General features: G+C 41.9%; 1 protein-coding gene across 2 annotated transcripts in view; it reads left to right on the forward strand.

Annotated features, from left to right (window-relative positions):
* Positions 1-21,498, forward strand: part of ITGA1 (integrin subunit alpha 1) — an 88,646-nt gene that overhangs the window by 13,219 nt on the left and 53,929 nt on the right. For both annotated transcript variants that reach the window (XM_044445941.1, XM_044445940.1), the window contains exons 2-5: positions 12,057-12,177; positions 12,404-12,516; positions 17,787-17,875; positions 19,232-19,346. In XM_044445941.1, coding sequence (XP_044301876.1) covers positions 12,057-12,177; positions 12,404-12,516; positions 17,787-17,875; positions 19,232-19,346 — 438 coding nt within the window. The remainder of the gene's footprint in view (positions 1-12,056; positions 12,178-12,403; positions 12,517-17,786; positions 17,876-19,231; positions 19,347-21,498) is intronic.

Raw genomic sequence — 21,498 nt, forward strand, 5'->3', positions numbered from 1 at the left:
GTTGTAAATCTCATTTAGTGTCAGCTTCTTGTCTGAAATATATAGACTTTAGTTCTCGAAGACTTCAGACTTTGAGTGCAGTCCTAAGGCTCAAGGAATGGGTCTCTGTGCTGTGTCTTCCCAGAAGGAGCTAGGCAGGGAAGTGATAATGGCAAAAATGCCCCTTTTCTCCTTTTCTTTTCTCCCTGTTCATCTCACAGACTTTAGAATTCTGCAGATCCAACACTACGACTGCTCCAGCAGATCCTTTTTCCCCCTTACCAGCATCTCTTATGAGATCATTGTTGCAACTTCTTCTGTGGTTGTAGCTTTGCCTTTGATGGCAGAGGAGGAGATTGGTACCATCCTAGGGCTCTCGAAACATCATTTGGGAACCACATAAGTGTTCTGTTAGGTACAACATTTGGCCACTTAAAAGTTTCCTTTGGCAAAGATGAAATGTAAAACTCTTCAGATTTTAAGTAGAGCATTAAAGACACTATTAATAGGCAAGGAAGGTGATCTGTGACTTATCTCTGACTAATCCATACTTGATTAAATATTATTAGCTTTTATCATTTTACTACATTGATGTTTTTGCAAGGATCCCAGAAGATTCTCCTCCATTTTATCTTCACTACAAGAACCCTGTGAGATAGGTTACGCTAATAGTCTGTGCCTAGCCCATAGTCACCCAGTGGGTTTCATGGCTAAGTAAGGACTAGAACCCATCATTCTAACTACTATGCCACACTGACGGTATCATAATATGAGTGAGCCAAGGTGGGGTAATGGTAGAGTGTTGGACTGGGGCTTGGGAAATCTTCCCAAGTTCTAGTCTGCAAAGAACATTTAAAAAATAGCTCTAATGGAGAAGCAGAGAATGCACAACATGGCATCAATTCTTTCCTTTTTTTCCAGTTCAAGTATTGGTTCAGATTCAGTTTAATCTCCTGAATATAACAATGACACTTCTCTGAATACAACAATACTTCTTGCATGGCTCTTTTGTTGATAAAATGCAGTTTTTAGAAAACAGCATAATTGCTAGAAAGAACTCGAAATGTATGTTTTTAGCACAAAATATTGGCAGTGAGAGTAGTTTTGTGAAGCTTTTCTAATCTTACATTGTGGGTACATGTATCCTGGAATGGGGGCTGGGGTAGCATCTTTTACTGAACTGTCTCTGCTGCTAGACTGAAGGTGGCTAGAGGACAAGCAGCTATTTCTCTTTATTACTCTGAGGAAAAAGGTAGTTCGCTCTTCCTCCTCTGAGTGTTATGCCTCTGTGGTCATTTATAAGTTCCTACAGTCTTAAGTACATGTATTAGGACCAACTTGTGGTTAGTAAGAGGTTGCAAACTTGTCTTGCATAAGTAGTTTCCTCAGGTTATGTAAGAATGGATGTTACCATGCCATATTGTTTTCCTTATGTTACTGAGGACTTGTCCATCATGTCCCAAATCTCTGAGCACTTGTTTAAAAAAAATAGGAAATACTTGCCCTATTAGTGACAGAATTATAAATACGTTTCAATACAGAAATAAGTTAATAAGCTTTGTTGAATGTGTAAACAATCATTTAGTTCATAACTGCTCCTTGTAAAATAAAAGCATTCCACTTTGTGAATTTGGCTGCCTATGAAAGCAGCTTTCACCCTCCTGAATGAGGTTACACCACCAATTCTGATAAGACAAATTTAAAAAAACTAGACTTCTACTTGAAGGCTTCTCTGGAAGGCTAGAGCACAATACTCAATGAACAGCATTTTAATTAAATATCAGCAAAGAGGAGACAAAACTGTTCATGTCTTAGAGATATTGTGCTAGCAGTGTTAACATGCCACAATAATTGAGTTGTCTCATACAGGAAAGTATAAAAACATCTGCAAAGTTCCTTACCTAACATTTTGCAAAAAGAACTGTTTGTTAAAGAATATCAATATTGCCAGATCTTCCGGCTTTAACATATTCAGTGCAGTTCCTCGGATTTTTATGATCTCCTAGGAAGTACAGCATTTGCCAGAAAGCTAAGTTACAAAGCTGCCTTTTAGAGCTGCCTTTATCCCTTTCATTGAACGAAACTTTACTTTTCTCATATAATGTAGCACTTGGAGAACAGTTCCAGTGAATTTGCATCAGGTTGTATTATCTTTTATTTAAAAGCCTTTGCATTTTTATTGTAATGCATACATGTGAAATGCAGTTGTACCTTATATGAAAGGGTGGTTGAAATCCTGTATTGCTTTAGGAGTATGTCTCATTGTGTAGATAGCAAGCAAACGTATAGAATTGTGTTGCCAGTCTCTGCAGCATAGGAAAGGGGCCCTTGAAGATAATGCCTCTTGCCACAACTATCGGATGGTAATATTTTTTTATTTATTTTTAAACATACAACATTGGATTTGTTCCCAGCGCTGTTTTCAACAAGTAACCATTACTTCTTGGTGGTAAGTCCAGAGGTTCAAGAAAAAAGCAGACCAAGGGAGGGATCTGTGGCCCCTAAACATTGTCTGAGAACCATAGATCTGTGGTTGGAAATAGAGCTGCAATTCCAGAATTGGGAATCTGCCCTCGGACCACCTGGTGTGCTACAGTCAGCCTTGAAAGAGTTATACCAGCTACCTCTCCAAGGTCCAGAACTCAACCTTAGGGAGAGGTCAAAGGGGGCAGTTGGGGAAGCAATAGCAGAGAGCAGAATACAAAGCATCTTGTGTTTTCTGCAGCTTCCTCCTCTCCCTCTCCAAAGTACTCCTGCTATGCAGGCAGAACTGACCATCAGGCAGTTGTGAGCACGTCCCTCCTCTTTGCCCTTTCCAACAGATTAAGGAAAAGACTGCTAAAACAGTCTTTTATTGAGCTAGGCTGGCCACTCAGAGCCTAGCTTTGCAATACAGAATTACTAAGTTGTTAACAAGTAGCATCCATGAAAGTAGTGATCCTTCTGAGTAGTGGAAAGATCTTTCCCATGTCAAGAGCTGATTCCAAATTGAATGCCCCCTCCCTGCTTCCCTTTCAAAAGGGGCTGGCTCTACCCTCAGGGAGGTTTGAGCTGGTTCTGGGCCAAATGGCAAGAACACTACAATTGGACCCAGTTCCTACACTAAGGATGCAAAATGGAAGCATCAGAGAGTACTCCTTGTCTTACTTTGCATAGGATGCCTATAATCCTCTGATTAATTCTTACAATAGTTATGATGTTAATTTCTGCTTTCACCTCTTTGCAAGTTATGCATATAGGCACTGAGGTGTATAAATATGCCATTTTTTTCTAAAGTAGCAATTTCATTCATCCATTGCATGTATAACTCAAATTTGCCCCAAGGAGTGCAGTTCTGTGTTCATGGCACTTCCACTCCCATCATGTGCCCCACCTCCATTTATCCTTGCAACAGGTCCATGAGATAAAGATAGTGGGTTCAGACAATGAGCACTACCAGCCACAGTGGTTTCTTGTGCAAGATGGTCCGTTGTGCCGTCCAAATCCTGTAATGGTATTTCTGCATGGTACATTTGGTTTTCAGAAACCACAGTAAGAAAGAACAGTCTGTTCTATGTTTTCCACATTTCACCATGGTTTCTCCAGTATCTGAACCTGGCATTGTAGTTTTTATGGTCCTGGTATGCAGCTACCACAGTCTTCTGAAAAGGGGCAGCTGCAGGAGCTGCTGCAGCCAACCAGAGAAGGATTGAATTTCAGACAGAGTGGCTGGTGGGTTATGTGCCAATAGTGGGAGCAAGGAGGGTGGGAATCATACCAACACAGAAACGGCTTGATGGTCTTTCAAGCACATCCTGGCATGATCCGATCAAGCAATATCAGTCTAACCAGCATTTCTTTGCTTAATGATCTTTGTTTTTACATATGATTCTGAGAATACACAAACTGAAATGTTGAACCCCTTCTACCATTCATTCCCCAAGGCATTCTTTATGAGCTCTTCTGAGTCTCGACCTCAGAGGTGGTGCACTGTGAAAACAGGCATGCCCCCACTCCTTCCATTGTGCACCTAACTGGGCTTCCCCTTTGTGATAACAGCAAGCAACCAGGTCTAGCACAAAGGGTTCCTTGCCATGATGTGTGAAGCCGGGCTAAGTGTGAGTTGTTATTGAACCATAAGTTACTGCTGGAACCTGGGTGTTATCTGAACCTAGAAAAGAAAACAAGCCACGATGAACAATCTGCAGCTGTCAACCCAACAAGAAGGTTTGGCTTCTTTTCATGGGATTTTCATGGTTAACAAGCCTTGGCTTCTTAGTGCTGCTGGATTGCAGCAACACAACAATCAACATTTCAACAACAATCCAACAAATCATGTTTATCATGTTTTCTGAACATGATTATGGACTAAGTTCTGCCAATCATCCTTATAATGAAATTGATTTTTTTTAATCCATAGCTTCTTAATTCTAGTTTGCCTCTCTAACCACTATGTCACACTAGCTTTGATTATAAAATTCAACAAGTTCCATTTTCTAGTACTAGTATCTAGTACTGTATCCAATGAAAAGGTCTCCCCCACCCCCCACCCCACAGCAAGTCATACAATTGTCTATGTCTGCATACAGATGCAACATTTGATTTAATGTATTTGACCACTTTAATACAATTGACCATTTTAAAGCTGTGACCAATGTAAATAACTTGCTATTCTCTGATGAAAAAAAGGCTTTTATGTGCTGGTTTTGAACAAAGCCTACTATTAGAAGTGAACACGTCTTGATTATGGAATCTGAGCCCTTTGCAAGATATTTTGCTCTAATCTAGTTGATGTCTGTCTACTTTTACTGAAGGGAATTCTACTGCATTTTGCTTATTGGCCATAGTCCAGAATGTCAGTTCCTTATTCTTATTCTGCAAAGGTTAAAGATTAAGACAGAGAAGTCAGAAGAAAAGTTAAACAAGAGGTCTTTTATGTCCTATAGTAATAAATAGGCAAATTTGGATACTTAGTTGGAAAAAATAGAAATCTTTGCATGAGGTTTTATCTAAAACACTGGAGTTTGGTCAACTAAGTTAATAGCCATATTAATTTCAGTGGTGACTTTTTAATTCTTCAGTACTAAATGCTAATTGTATGGAACAGTTTTCCCAAACCTAGTGCTTTCCAGATGTTCTGGGTTATAACTTCTGGTATTCCTAATACTGGCTAGGTCTAATGGGAGTCTTAAGTCCAAAATATCTGGAGAATGCCAGTTTAGGAAGGTTGTTTTAGGGTAAAAAGAGCCTCCCAAACATTTTTAAGAAAATGGGCAGATTTTTGCTATCTATATCATCTGTGTCATAGCATATTTTCAGTAGCAGAAGTCACTATGCTAAAGCATACTGTGTTCACCAGGAGCATTTGATATTATGAAACTTTTAAAGCTTGACTTTTGTCTATGATTTTTCTTCTTTTAGAAATTAATATGGAATGGAATTCCAAAAAGCTGTATCTTTATTCCAGAGCATAATGTGGAATAATAACGATTGCCATTTATTTCATAACTAGCAAAATACCTAGAATCATGACAGGGAGTATTTAGAAAAGTCTTCATGTTGAAAACACCTTGAGATGCAGGGTGTCTTTATGTACATTCATGCACACATTCACACACTCATGTGCAGAAAGGATCTTCACAAGGCTCACCAGGTTTTGCATCATGACCAGGATTCCCCAGAGAAGTGTTGTATCCACAATGAGAATGAATGAAAGCACGTGTTCAAACAAACCCTCCCACACACTAAAATGGCGGGGGGAGGGGAGTTGGGGCAGCCATGGCTTCTGCTTGCTAATAGATATGATGGCCACAGCCCCAGTGGCTGCACGTTTAATGTCAAGGTGAAGAGGGTTTGCATATGTGCTGTGGGATCTTGCATCAGTCCAGATGTAGCTTCAGCTTCAGGCAAGGATTTCAACTCAAAGCAGGATGTTGTAATGTCAGGTCCAGCTGGGGGTAACCAGAGCCCTGATGATTCGGTTCTGCTAGGCCTTCCACGGCTGAGTGATTGGGGTGAGAGGAGCTGTTTTGGAAACTGTTGTGGGCAATCCTTCTTAGCTGGAAGACACAACCTTATTGACCAGGGACATTAATCCAGACAACAGGGCAGTGAGGAAGGGCTCTGTGGGAGGGAGTCTCTTGGGCCCACCATCAGCAGAAGAGGACAGGGCAGAAATGCCCAGTCAGGTGCAACCATCGTTGAGGGGCAGGTTTCCCTGCCATGCCTAAATGTCTGATGCAATTAACAATCAAGGCGAGTGTATTTCCCCAGAGCCTTTGTAGGACACAATACCACAACCCTGGAAAGCTTCCTGCATTCTTAGGGAACAGGCGCATTGTGGGAGTGAATTGGGGATTAGTAGTGCTGTGTTTGCACTCTGCTCATGTTCTTTCAGGATGGATGTATAGCCTGAGACTCACAGACAGCCTGTGTTTGTGGATGTTGACAGCCTCTGTGAAAGCTGTTTGCTCATTACAAAAATTACAGCACTAAAACGGTTTTATTGCCACTCTTACCTCGAAGGCCAGGATGGGACATATACAATTATATCTGCATACACCCCCTCCATGCAAGTTGAATGCATGGTTGCCAGTGTTCTGGCTAGTGAGTGCATAGTTTGTGGCTAGAATCCTATTTCTAGAGTAAGAGGTTTCTCTGGCTACCATTTTGGGCAGGACTCGGCTGTCCCCAACCCAGTTAAATTTATTTATTTATTATTTCAATTTATATACCACTACAATAACCCACAAATGAACCCACTGAGTGACTTACAAAACAGTTAACACAACACAACATTTTTAAAATCTGTAAAAATGGAATATAAAATAAAATAAAAACACAGAAGGAAAGCAAGTCAGAAGGGGTCTCCTGGGCCATTTAGTCTGCACCCCAGCTCCAGCTGGCTCTACTCATATAATCCCCAATGTACAGTTGTCCAATCTTTCCTTGAACACCCTCACTGATGGGTCTCAACCACCTCCCTTGGAAGCCTATTCCATATCCTAGTGGTCCTAACCATCAAAAAGTACTTCCTGACATCCAACCTGAAGCCTGGTTCCTTGAGCTTTGCCCTGTTGGAATGCATTCTACCCTCCACTGTACGGAAGAACAGGTCAATAAATCAAATCAAATCAAATCAAGCACTGTTGTTTTTGTATATTCCCTGTACACTGTCACACTAGCATGGGCAAATAACTGGGTTTGGATAACTCATACTCAAGCATTAGTTGAGTTGTGGTTTTCTGTTAAACTGTAGGTTGTTGTTGAAACATGGGTTATCATGTTGTCTGAATCCATCTCTGCTGAAAAGCAATGGCTTCTTAACGTTGAACAACCCACAAAGAGAAACCATGGTTAGCTATTGTATTGTGAAGTGTGGGTTGTTCAGCATGGCTTTTCATCTTAGCGGGGTTCAAACAATCCAATAATGCACATTTTAACAACCTGCACTCAACCCATGAGTATGGGTTATCATGTTTTCTTGAACACTGTCAATCTTTGAACTAGTTTTTATCCGATACCAGTGGGACTTGTGACAAAAAGTTATAATGCTCTCCTTTAAAAGATTTATTTATTTATTTATTTATTTATTTATTTATTTATTTATTTATTTATTTATTTATTTATTTATTTATTTAAAACATTTCTATGCCGCCCCCATCGCAACAAAGCCTCGGGGCAGCTCACAACAAAGATTCCATTTCATTACTATTCCCTGCTTTTCCGTGTTTCTCCCTCTCAGCACTCCATGGCCTTAGAGCGTGCAAAGTTTTCACTGGGCTATTGCATACTCTCTTCCTTTTAATTTTTAGTCAAGTGATTTGTAATTCATAAAACCTCTGGGCCCTAAAACTTGAGCCTATTAATCCCCTCCTCTTCTGCATGGGTGGTACTGTTTTGCCTATATAAGGATCCGAACTTGGAGAATGAGTTTGCTGTATTTATCCTTCTGTATTCTAAGAACTTCACTGCTTTCTTCTCTCTAATGACGATAGTTGTCTTCACATACAGTGTGTGGAGTAACTTTTACTGCCTTTTAGAGAGCTTCCAGTCAAAGCTCTAGTTTTGAGAGCTTCTAGTTTTGTTAGAGCATAATAACACTGGTATGGATTCTTTCCTCTTTTTTATCCTAGCAAAGCCAAGGAAATGTCTTCTCCCTCACTTTCCTTTACTGTCAATAACTTTTAAATTTTTCACCATTTTGCCAAGGATCATAAGAGCACTAATGGAAGCAGGCAGACTTTTACAAGCAATAATTCTGGTCTATCAGCTTGGACTACTGTAAAAGGCACTGAAAGGCTTGATTATGGCCTCATAAAATTCACTGTGAATCCTCACATCACTTAATTATCAACAACTTTTTATGAGCTTTATGCTTCTCCGGGGATCTTTATCCACAAGAAACACCTTCACTACAAGAGCCATTAAAAGGAACAAGTGGGACAAAAGAACATAAGTGTATTCTTTCACATCTCCTAATCTTTTGAATTTGGCTTAGAGAGGTCCAAGCCCTCCAACTCATACCATAACCTTCAGACTCTTAAAATATTCTGAGAATAGTATTTGAGATATTCCACACTGTAGAAAACATTGCAGCTGTATAGATTTTTCAAAATAACTGAACGGACAGACAGCATGGCTAGAACAGACCGGGTCGGTCTTAGTGTTCTGCTTTGATGTAGGGATGGCCTTCATCTTGGGTGGCATGAAAAAGGAGTTAAACAAATTCATGGAAGGGAAGGCAATCCATAGCCATTCATCACCATGGCTACATACTGAAGCCAGTGTTGGAGTAGTAGGCTCCTAAACACCAGTTGCTGGGAAATATGTACAGAAGGGTGCTATGGCTCTCATGCCCTACTGTGGGTCTCCAGTAGGCCTCCGATTGGCTGGACTAGACAAGGCTTGGGACTGATCCAGCAGGTGTAGTATGTACTGCTTAGTGGAAATGTGCAGGACTGCACAGTTCGGGGTGGTGGGGATATGACAAAACCTTCATAAATTTTGCACGGTGGATTATGAGAGAAGATGGATTTTTCCCTCTTCTCTCATTGTGTTTCTGGAACTCACTGGTCTAAGTTATGGTGGGCCCACTAGCCATATGCTTTAGGGAGAATTAGGCACATGGATGGAGGTCCGTTGCTACTGGCCATGACAGCTTTAGAGAGCCTCTGAAAGGCAGTCAGGGAATGATTGTCCACATGCAAAATTTCCATCCTAAAGCCTGAGCATAGCACACACATTCAATGGGACACTGATATTACCACACATACCAGCGTATAAGGCAACTCGTGTACAAGACAGTGTCAATATTTGGGACTTTTTTCCCTGGTGTTTATCATACGTCAGGCGTATAAGGCAACTCCAATGTTTACTTCACTAATTTCCTATTCGTAGGGCATCTTATATGCTGGTATGTAGGGGAATTAGTCAGCTGGAAGCTTCTATGCAGACAGAAGCACAGGGAATGTTCTCCTTCCTGGCCACCATCATGACCAGTGCAGAATGGGGCATCTCCCCCACAGCAAGGCTGGGTGGGTGCCAGACTCCAGACTGGGCATGTGGCCACACACGAGGCTTGCAACACTGAAAGCAAACTACAGCAGGGACAATTTTTCAGCTGGCATATATGATGACCCTTGATTTTTGTTCTGTTATTTTCAGTTTCAAGGTCATCTTACACGCTACTATATATACATAAAGGGGCAATAGTTGGCATAAGAGCCCGTCTGTCCCCTATTTACAAGTCAGTCTCTCTGTGAGGAACAAAATAGAAAAGGTCAGAGAATGTGTTATTCAATACAGTTTTATCCTTTTTTGAATGCATTTTGCAAACTGCCCAGAGAGTGGGCTATGGGTGGTATAGAGATGATGATGACGATGACGACGATGATGATGACAACAGCAGCAGCTCTGGATCTACACACCTACATTTGAAGGGTGTCCACTTCAGGAATTTTGTTTCTGGTGGAAAAGGTATAAGGGCCATCGCCTATGCTCTGTTTTGAACAAAACCATAATGACTTGCACAATATATACTGCACTACACTGGTTATATCAGTTCCATTAAAGGCAATCATACCATTAAGATGCCCTCACAACTGCCTTTCTAAATGGTTCTAAAAATTAATCATCCCTTGACAGGATGTACTTACTTCGTTCTTTGACTGACTTGAATGGAGTGGAAGACCTTGCACAAGCTATGCCAAATAGGTTTCAGTGCCCCCAGAATTTGTTGTGTTGAGTGCAAGAAAATATGAGGCTCTTAGTGACAGAACTGAATGCGTGATGTTCGGGTAAGAGAGCACAGTGCGGTGCTTTTTGTGGGAGACGGCAAAATTTCCAGTGAAGCCACATGTGCTCCAATCACTGCAGATGATCTGTGAGGGATGCTTTTGATTCTTTCTTGCCTCACAGAAGAGATAAAGGGTGTGATCCAATGTTCTCAGCTGTCCATGCCTCCAAACCCTAGGCAGCCATTTTTTGCTGTCTAGATGAAGTGCCTGGGAAGGGGAGCAAAGAAGGCTGGGGCCCTGCAAGGACTCAGCACAACCTGTCAGCCCCAGCCTCCTACCCTTCTTGGCCCTGCCATGCCCTTTTGGATTCGCTCCCAGGCCCTGGGGCCACCCTGGGAGGCAGCCAGATCATCTCCTTCTGTGCTAGGATCAGGGTGAAGGCTTGGACTTGGGAGTCCCAGCTCCAAGGTCACAGGAACGCATAACTGAGGCTCCAGATAAACTTGTGGCCCCACAGACAATGTTGGGAAGCCATAGGATTGCATTCTGAAAATGCAATCTGTCTATGTCACATTCATCTTCTGTTGCCTCCTAAAAACCTACCTGAGTTTTTCTTTTCTCACAGCTCCTTGCCAGAGATGGCTTTTGGCCACCTACTTATAATTGTTTATGCTTGTTACAGTAATTGTTTATGCAATATTTATATTTTAATACTAAATAGTCGATTGTTAAAACCTAGCTTCTTGGTGTATCTCAGGTAGAAAAGATGTGAAAACTCAGCTGGTCAGAATATTCTGCACTGGATTAGGTGTAGCGATGTCAGTGGGCCAGAACTGACATAGAATGTCTGTTCATCTGTGCAGCGGTTCCTAGCCGCTCCAGCCTCTGAAGGTTCTTATTAAAATAAAACAAACACTTCTGGAGCAATTACCTCCTTGTTCCTTCATGCATTTACCCATTTTCCTCCATGTTTCAGAAAGGAAACAGTGATGGGCGTATCACTCAACCAACAGGCACAAAGAGAGTAATGACATGTATGTTGTCAGAGTCTCTGGGTAGTTGAGATCGGATGCCTAGAGCAGCCCCTTCTATTGCTACCCTTTTTGTGGGATTCTATTTCATCAGCCGAATTATGATGCTCCCAAGTCCAGACATCTCAAGAAGCCACAGTGAAGCATGGAAACTTCACAGCACAAAATTCAGAACTCCTGTGGGTTGGGTTGCTACATCATGAAAAGCCTCTAGTTGTGGCACTTCTGCATGGTAGCTTTAGCTCCCTGAATCTACAGAGAAGATCAACAGCCTTTTTAAAATTTTCCATGTTTCACTGTGGCTTCTCTGTCTGTCCAGACCTAGGAACTCCATTTTAGCATTATTGGTAATTCACGATGGTTTCTTGTGATGTGTGAACCTGGCCAGTGACTGCTCCAATTTTAACCATGTACCTCTGTGAATGAGGAAGTGTTTTGAACCTGTGCTTTGCCAGTCCTGATTTATCATACCAGCTTTTATGCAAAATTGCCCATCATTTGCTGCAGAATAATCTTTGTATTTTATCTGAAAGCAGCACTTATAGTCCACATTCACTTAAATAAGCAAGCTTAATGCAGCAATGAACTTATGATGAATAAGTCATGTTGCATGAATGCCATTTATCTCCTGAGGAAGTAAGGGTGAAATTCCTCTGCCAGCATGGCTGGCAGAGGAATGCTGGGAGTTGTAGGACTTCTCTATTTTAATTTTTGGTCTAAACATGAATGCAATTTTCACCCTTATCCAGTTCCATCAGGAAAAAATGCCCTTCACAAGCCTGGCCGGGTAATTCATAGTCTTCCATATTTTTTCTGCTTTATTTTACAGTTATGTTACATCTCACTCTGTCATTCAATGTTGATGTGAAAGATACAATGACCTTCAGTGGCCCTGTGGAAGATATGTTTGGATACACGGTTCAACAGTTTGAAAACGCAGAAGGAAAATGGTACAATTATTTTTATGGATTGCTTCACCTCTCTCCTCACCCAAGAATTCCTTTTGTGTTGTAACTAAGTCTTTTCCCTTTGTTATCTTCATCCAACATTATTTGTTGCTCTCTGCAGTTGATCATGTTTAAGTCAGGAAATGTGTCTCCCCTCTTGCGGTGTAAAAGAATATCTGAAATGATTACTCTTTTTAAAATGCTTTATGTGTTTTCTTTCCTTTCTCAGGGTTCTTATAGGTTCACCCTTATCTGGTCAGCCCCAGAAGAGAACTGGTGATGTGTATAAATGCCCTGTAGGACAGGGCAGTGGCTTGCCATGTGTAAAGCTAAACTTAGCAGGTAAGAGCTTATATTGATCAGCAGAAATTCAGAGTAGGTCTGTCCTATGTTGGGACTTGCTAATGTTTTCTTTACACCTCTCCTGTCCTCATTTCAGGATGGAAACAGGATTGCTACCACTAAAGTATGCCACATAGAAAATGGTGCAAATTTGTTTCTTGATAGTCCACTGGGAAGGGCTGAATAATCTTCAATTGATTCAAATAATCACTAATGGTTAGGGTGCTGGACTGCAATTCAGGAGATCTGAGTTCTAGTCTCCATGAAACTTATGGAGTCACTGATTCTGAGCATATCAAGCCACAGGGCTGTTGTGGGGATAAAATGGAGAGGAAGATTATGTAAGCCTCCTTGGGTTCCTTATGAAGGCAGGATGTACATCATATTTATTTCCTTGCCTTTTATTTATGTCGAGCACTATTTGCATTTAAATCTATCTTCTGGAACAGTCTTTTCCCACCTTGTGTCCTCTTGGTGTTTTTGACTACAGTGCTCAGTATTCCTGACCATTGATCATGCTGGCTAGGGCTGATGGGAGTTGAAATCCAAAACATCTGGAAGGCACCAAGTTGAGGAAAGCTGTTCTACAGTGATGTGTGTCTTGCTTACACTTTGGTTAAATAGAATGACAGGCCTCTCCTTTAAATGTTCCCTGCTTTCAGCGCTTCGGCAGCAAACTACAGTTCTGCTTTTTTCCAAATCAGAACTTTGGCTTGCAGAAACCATAGTTTGCCCCCATTTGAGGGTAGTTGTTTGCTGTTCTCCCCAGTTATAATTAGCCTGTAGTCAGAACTGTTAACATACCTTTACTTTCTCTTTGACAACATTTTCTGATTTTCTTTTAGAAATGTTCACCCTCATATTACTTTCTTCCCGCACATACACATGTCATTCTTACATAATCTGAATTGTTATTGTTATTGTAATAAGTGACCTGACTTGCCCGTTCTTTTCCTATTCAGTCTCTTTCTTGTCTTCTCCTGACTTGGTGGGAAGAGGATTATCCTTTTATTCTTTTTTAACTACTTGTGGCTTTTATCAGTCACAATCTCTTATGTATATAGACTTGGTTCTCACTACACTGCATTAACTTTTTAAGCCCTTGCTCTTTCCTCCCCCGGCCATTGGCAGGGCTGTCAACACTTCTTACCTCACAAGATTTTATGTCTGCATTCAGAGGTACATAAAAACGGGAGTGAGTGTTACATTCCCTTTTCTTTTAATGTGGATTGACCTCTGCATCTCCCGGACTTCATGTATACCTGGCTCTGGAGTGAAAGCTGATTTAAGAATTGGGGAGTGGCAGCTGGTTTGCTTTGTTTTTAGGGTGTCTCCATCCTTGAAAGCATCTGGCATAGCTTTATGTCTGATTAAACATTTAATCTGCACTACATGCTTTCCATCCCTCCTTTTCGGGGAGGTGGGGGAGCACTGTGGCCCGGTATTGGGAAGAAATGCCTTCTTGATGCACAGATGGGCCGGCCACCCGGCAAGTTTCACAGCTCTGCTCTAGAAAGGGAGATTCACCATAATGAACATAAGGGCTGGCTAATTAATTAAACATAGCTGGCCATAACTCAGTTGTGAACACTTTGCAGAGTCTGCATGAAAAAGGATCCAGCCCCAATCTTTGGCATTTCCAGGTAGGGCAGGGAAGATCTTTACTGGAAAACCGGGAATGCTGTTGCAACTGACTGCAGAAAATACTGAGCTGGATTGATTTATTGGCTGACTTGTTATCAAACGGCCTCTGATGTTCTCCTGTGCTCCCGCCTGTGACAGGGGAGACTTTACTAGGTTCAGTCTGGTACAAAAGATCGTGCAGTTGTCACAACTGTGAAGGGTCCATTTTTCAGAGGGCTTTATGCAGCTCTGTAGGCAGCTTATGGCAGTGCATTCCAATTGTTCCATTCCCCTTACTGCTTTCCAGCAATTTATTTTCTGGTTGCAAGGAACTGCTGTGCTCCAAACTGACGCTTACCTTGCCCCTTGTGCCTTTTCATGGTAGTCTGTTGCCCGTCAAAGGTCACACTGCCCATTTTCAGTCCCCCACTGGCAGTATCAGGAACCTGTTTCTGCTTCACTTCACTTGAGAGCTGGTGTGGTCTAATCTGCCCTGGGACTCAGGAGATTGGGGTTCTAGTTCCCACTTGGTCATGTAACGCATTGGGTGACTTTGGGCCAGTCACTGTCTCTAAGACTAACCTATTTCAGAGGTCGTTGTGTGGATAAAACAGAAGTGGTGGAGCATGTTCATCCATCTGTGTTTCCTGAAAGAAGCAAAAAGTCAGGCTACAACTGTAATAATAATAAACGGTGCTTGCTCACATAAATTCTATGCTAGTTTCAAACAGTCAGCAGGTGGACTGTGTGAAACTATCACTTTCCCAGTGCTGTAGTATTTGCTTAATTGTTGGCCAAACCTCCTGTTTCTTTTCAGTGTGTGCTTTCGTGTTTCCTTGCTGTTGGTGGGATCCAGAGAACCAAATGCAATTACTTTTCTCTGACTCTTCCTTCTCTTCCTGTCCCAGTCCTGCCCAGAGTTAACTTTTGTGGATTAGTTGGAGAAATAGGGATTGTAGCTGATGATATGTACAGATCAATTAAAGTAGGCAAAAAGTAGGCTTGTGCCGTGAGATCCACACTCAGTTCCCAACACTATCAACTCACTTTCAATTTCTTTCTTTTTTCTATTTCTTTTTAATCAAGTTTTGTGTTGCTTTTCAGATGAAAAAATTCTCTCAAAGTGGTATATATACAGGAAGTTATAAACAATAATACAATATAACTTCCAGTTATGAAAATGAAGAGCAATTTAAACTCCTCCATGCCCGAATGGGTAAAAAGGTAGCATAAAATATAACAAACATAAAACATCATCCTACTTATCCATTTATTTCCAAAACATAAAAGAAGATTGAAATAAGGCCCTGCCTGAAGGAAAACAAAGATAGGGATAAGCAAATTCCTTTTGAGTTCTATAAGTGGAGGACAAAAAAAACCCCTTTTGCTTATAACTTACACTTTATATCCTCCTTTCTGTCAACTGGACTTAAAGCTCCTGACAATATGCAGCAAAGTAAAATAAATAAACCATGGTACATAAGATAATCATAAAAAGTACTGAAAGGTCAGTGAGGTGTAATAATTAGAGTACTGAGCTGGAACTTGGACGTTCTAGTCCCCATTTTGCCATAAAGCTCAATAGGGGTGCAATCCTATGGCCTCTAGACTCTGTCCCAGCTCCAGCCACAGAAATGGGTTCCAAGGTTGGAGCTGGGCCCCCAAACTCAGAGCAAGCTCCCACTGTCCTCACAACCAGCATGCTCCTTTCCCTGCTAGGTGCAGCTTCAAAACAGTGAATACGACTTTTGGGCTGGGGTGGGGGTGGCATTCTGGAGAATGGATAGGGAAGTTTCGAGCAAGATTCAAGGAGCCCCAGAAACGCTTCAGCCCCTTCTCCTTAAGAGCAAGGGCAACAGGGCACCTTCCATTGCATGCCTATAGTCCCCCGAGATTGAAGGCAGCTATACTGGATGGCGCCCAACATGATTGTGGGCCATCACAGATTCTCAGCCTGGTTTGCTTAGCAGGATTGTTGTTGGAATAATATGGTGAGGAGGAAACCATGGGAGCCAGCCTGGGTTCCTTACAAGAGGGAAAAAGGTGGGATATAAATGGAAGAAACCATCGTCATACAATATAAAATCAAGGCATACAAAAATCAAGGCATACAAATTAGTTAAAGTTTGAGCACAACTGCTGGAAGATCTGAACAGATTTGGATATTGCAAATGGCAAGTCTGATAGGCCAAATGCTTGTTTAAAGACGCATGTGCCTGGTGGATGAATGACAACAAAGAGAAGTGAATCTCTGAAGGGAGACAGAGGTCCAATGACAGGATTGCCCCACTGAAAAGGTCCTCTCTGGTGTTGCTGCCAGAATTTGGCAGGCAGGACTGAGAGAAGGGTTAGGCAAGTTCATACAGCAAAAGATAGTCCTCTGCATAAGGCCATGTTCCAAGCAACTTCGGGTCATGGGCAACTCTTTGAATTGTGCCTAGAAATGAATCAGTTGCCAACAAAGCTGTTGGAGTGACACCACATCCATTACAATCAACTTCAACTAGAAAATGCTGAACTTTTCTCAGAAACAGCCCCACAAGCAACACATTTCAGTAGTTCAGAATGATGAGATATAACTAAGGCATGTGGTCACGGCAGACATATCTGGGAACAAGCATGGTTGGTGCACCAGCCTCAAGTGAGCAGAGACATCCCTGGCCTTCACCTAAACCTTGTCGTTCCTCCTACATGTATGTTCAGGAATGTGGACATGAGTACCGCACATTTTCAGATAATGGTGTCTATTAAAATCAAATATCTGTCCACAAAATCTGCAGGCTGTTATCGAGAGATCATTTCACTTGTGCAGACTCCATTGCCCGAGTCTGCTACATGGAATTATACCGTCGTCTGCATTCTGCTCAGCCTTTCTGTTCCTTTATTGAACTGTGCTAAAGCTTGGCCTGTATTCCACTCAGTATTATCCTCTCTCCCAGTGGCCATGTCCTCTTCCTTTGTGCCCATACATAGCCTTTAACTGAAAACCCTTCAATGGTGCTTACATAGTCTAGCAATCTCTCCCATTATGGACTTTCTTTAACAATGTGTGGCTCTTTGTGGTGTGACAGGGGACCAAGATTTCTCTCAGGCATCCAGGGTCTTCCTCCACCTCCCCATCAGCAGGGACCCTCTGACTCTCTCCCCAAGTCTATTCTCACAACCAGCATAGTCCTACAGGGGTCACTTTTACAAGCACCACAAAGTGAGCTCTAATGCATTTCTTTTCTCATAATTATTTCACCTCTCACCCACTGTAACACCAACCATGTGTGCCACTGAACCTTGAATAATGAGCCAGTTTAATGGTAGAATCATATAGAAGTTGAAAAGTTTATTTGTTCTTATCAGCGAGTGTATGTGGACAGTTGTCTCTTGCTGTCTCTGCACTGCTGTGTTGACATTCTCTTTGAGGTTCAAGAAAACCATGTGAAGCATTGCTCCAGACAAAGATTCTGGGATGAGAGCCAGGACTTTGACTTGTTCATCAGAATCCTAATCAAAAGGGAACAGGGAGGAGGAAGAGGAACAGAAAAGAACCATGTTTTGTATGGAAGCTTGGATGTTTTAGTTTAGCAAAACCACGGCATGATTTAATATCTTGTTTGCACATATCCACATAGTTAAAATATTTTATCTATTTATAGATCATATATCCATTCCTAAAGTTACAGAAGTAAAGGAGAACATGACCCTTGGATCAACTTTAGTGACTAATCCAGAAGGAGGGTTTTTGGTGAGCAAATAATTGTTTTAAACAAATATTTATAAATATGCACATTTATAATGGCTTGAATTTAGCAGAGCCTTTCCACCAATGGGCCTTCCATTTGAGGCAGAATTAGGAAGCTCTACTCCCAGATGCTGTTGGACTCCAACTCCATTCCTGATCATTGCCTGGGGAAGATGGGAGTCAGAGTACAAAAACACCTGGAGAACCAGTGGTTTCTTGCTCCTGGTTTGTACAAAAAAAGCCCTTCCATCCTTGGAAGAGGCTTGGGTCAAGCAGAGTTTGTGCAAACAAAATCAAAGGAGACAATTTTCACCAATGCCACCTTTCCCCTCCAACTCTGTCAGCTGTGCTACATTGGAGAACGCCCCAGTCATGTGGAGCAGTTTTTCAGCATGTGCAAGGAGCTAAAGGAGAAAGGAATGCCAAGATTTAGAAAATGCCCTTTTCCACAAGTGAAACTGTGCTCCTGGGATTCACTGCAATCCTTAAATTAATGAAATATGGGTAGTGAAGTGCCTTTTGGATATGCAGATAGCCAACAACCATACTCTTAGAGCCACTTCATGACCCACACAGCAGTCCATACCCCAGTTGCCACAGGCAGCTATCCATAATTTGTCTTGAATAGTTCATATTGAAATTAGTGTCACCTGGAAGCACGGATCACATATTCTCAGGAACAAGATAACATATGCATGTGTATTTCCATATGTATTTTTATTGCTCTGTATCATGTACAACTGAGGGTAGAATTTTGCAATGCAGAACATTCTAACTGAAGTGTAGAAGATCTCACTGAACGTGAATACATATTCTTCCCTGACTGTGGACACTTGCCCACATTTTGATAGAAATTTGGCAGAGTTTCCAGCTAAAATTTTAATGGGCCCATGAGCCACGGAGTTTGTGTGTTGCCCATTGGGAAGTCTTGCTGTAATTCAGGTTAAGTTCACCCTTCTGTTGTCAGAGTGGTCCTGCTAACTTGGAACAAAGCCTGCATTTTTTTAAACTGAAGGTCATTATAAACACAGCGGTGTGCTGCTCAATCTCTCCTGCCGAACAAACCAGTAACGGAATGTCCCCCTAGCTCACCCAGTATACTTGCAGTGGGAGAGACTGGACAGTGTATACAAACACAATACTGTGTTCACAACAACACAAGATAGTTTTTCAAAGAAAAAACCTGGGCTATCATGATGCTTAAACTGGGGATATTCCTCTACCTGAAATGGCATCACATCGATGCTGTAATGTTTCTATCGCTGTTTTACTTCAGCGAGTGTATTTCCAGCCATTGCCAAAATACATTTTGTATGAAGTAAGCTGGACTAATTTGTAACATTTCCTTCCTTCCTAAAGGCATGTGGGCCTCTCTATGCCTACAAATGCGGTGGCTTGCATTATACCACTGGCATCTGTTCCAATGTCAGCTCTTCTTTTGAGGTCGTAAACTCCATCGCCCCATCTGTCCAAGGTATGTCCATAAGAAGGTTGTTCATATACATGTTGAAAGTATGGAGTACTGAAGGAGACAAAAGTATACACAGAAACATAAACTATTTTTCAAGGCTACCAACATTACCAAATTAAGTAAATGTTATCATTGTCCATAAATACCGAAGTGTTTGCTGCCTCTGGAATTCATTTTAGAATAAACAGGGTTTGGGGTACTCCATCATGAGCAGTGATCCAGCTAAAAATAATCTTCATGCATTTCCAGTAAACTTGAGAGAAATGGCTTACAATGCCCTGATAAACTTGTTCTGTTACTATAGCTGGAACAGGACAGGTTCTGCTACTCCTGTGATGACATCATAACACTCCCTCAAAGCAAGAAGATGCTCCATGCATCTGAGAAAATGCTGCATGCACCTGGGCCACAGAAAGGAGATGCCACCTTTCCCAATGGCACTTAGATGGGACATGACCCTACCTAGAGAGCAGTATAAGATAACAAAGGCATAATTTCTACTGCCAGAACTGAATCGTTAGGAACCAATAGGCCTAACTTTCAAACAAGCTAGTTTGTCATTCTAAAAATTACGCCACAAACATTCAACCCCAATTATCACTCCTGGGCTGGTTATTATATCATAATGATAGCAATTATGTATTAACAAAATACCGTGGTACTTTTGCTCACGAATGTAATCCGTTCCACAACTCTGGTCACGACCCAAATTGGTCATGAGCCAAGTCAAATTTCCCTATAAGGTTCAATGTAAATAAGGTTAATCCGTTCTGTAACTATTTTTTTTTTAATCACAAAAAATTGAAGCGAAGTGACAAAGAACAACAAAGATCACAGCCATCTCCAGCCCCCATACCCCACACGACCGTGATCATGCCCATCTTCCCTGCATGAGCGCGACCACGGCCATAGATGGGCGCAATCGCACAATCATGGCCATCTTCCCGCCCCCCGAGCATGATCGTAGCCATCTCTCCCCACCCCCCAAGCATGACCGCGATCGTCCCCCGATGTGGAGTTCATGACCTGAGGCAATTTTTTTCTGAAATTTCTTTTCGCAACCCGATTTGGTCATGAACTGAGGAGTTTGTGAGCCGGGGTACCACTGTAATGACACAGCAGCAATTTAAAACAGCGGCAGAATGCAACAGATAACAACTTAGCAAAGAGCTGTACCTAGGAACATAAGGATGAACATAGGAAAGATCAAATTAAAGGTCTATCTAGTCAGCATCATATTCCTTGGTAGAGCAAGGGGTACTGACAGGCGGACTCCTCTGATATTGGTAGGAACATACAGCCATCACGACTAGTAGGCCATTACTAGCAAATGCCTTCTATGAACATGAATCATTCCCTTTTAACACCGTCTAGGTTGGTGGCCATCTCTACTTGTGGTGACAAATGTGCACCAAGTGATGAAGTCCTTCCTTTTATCTGTCTTGAAACTCGCAGCATAAAACGACTCTGTGTTCTGTCATTAGGGAAAGGACACACTTCCCTATCTAGTTCTTCCACAGTCCCACAATTTTGTACTCCTCTGTTATGGTGCCCACGCTTCCTCTTTTTTTTTTTTTTCCTAAGCTACACAGTCACAAATGCTAACCTTTTCTGATAGGGAAGTTGTTCCAGCCCTTGATCATTTTAGATGATAATCCGATGGCCTCTAGATAAAGTCTGAGGGTTCATGGAAGGAACAGCACTCTCTCTGAGGTCTGTAAAGCAACTGAAGTGGGGCATCCTGGAATTGTTCCCCCCTCCCCCATTCTGCAGTGCTCCAGTTGGACAGCCAAAACCCCATCTAGTGAAAACGCAGGATAGAAGGACAAGCAGGTGAAGGTTGCCTTTGCTGCTCCCCACACCTGTCAGCCTCTAAGCTCAGGGTCCTGGGCTTCTTGTTGCTCTTTCTTGTACCTTTTCTAAATCTACAACATGCTTTTTGAGATGCAGAGACCAGAACTGAGTGCAGTATTCCAAATGTGGCTGAACCACAGACTTATAAAAGGCATTCTGATATCGACAGTTTTGTTTCTGATTCCTTTTGTAATCCACCACCGCATGGATCGGCAACATTTGCCTTTTTCACAGCTGCTGGTCTGTGAGTCACTGCCAGCTCAGACACCGTCACTGTACAGTGGAAGTTAGGATCTTCTGT

This window comes from Varanus komodoensis, unplaced genomic scaffold, assembly GCF_004798865.1.
Source record: "Varanus komodoensis strain SLA01 unplaced genomic scaffold, ASM479886v1 scaffold5, whole genome shotgun sequence".
Taxonomy (NCBI): domain Eukaryota; kingdom Metazoa; phylum Chordata; class Lepidosauria; order Squamata; family Varanidae; genus Varanus; species Varanus komodoensis.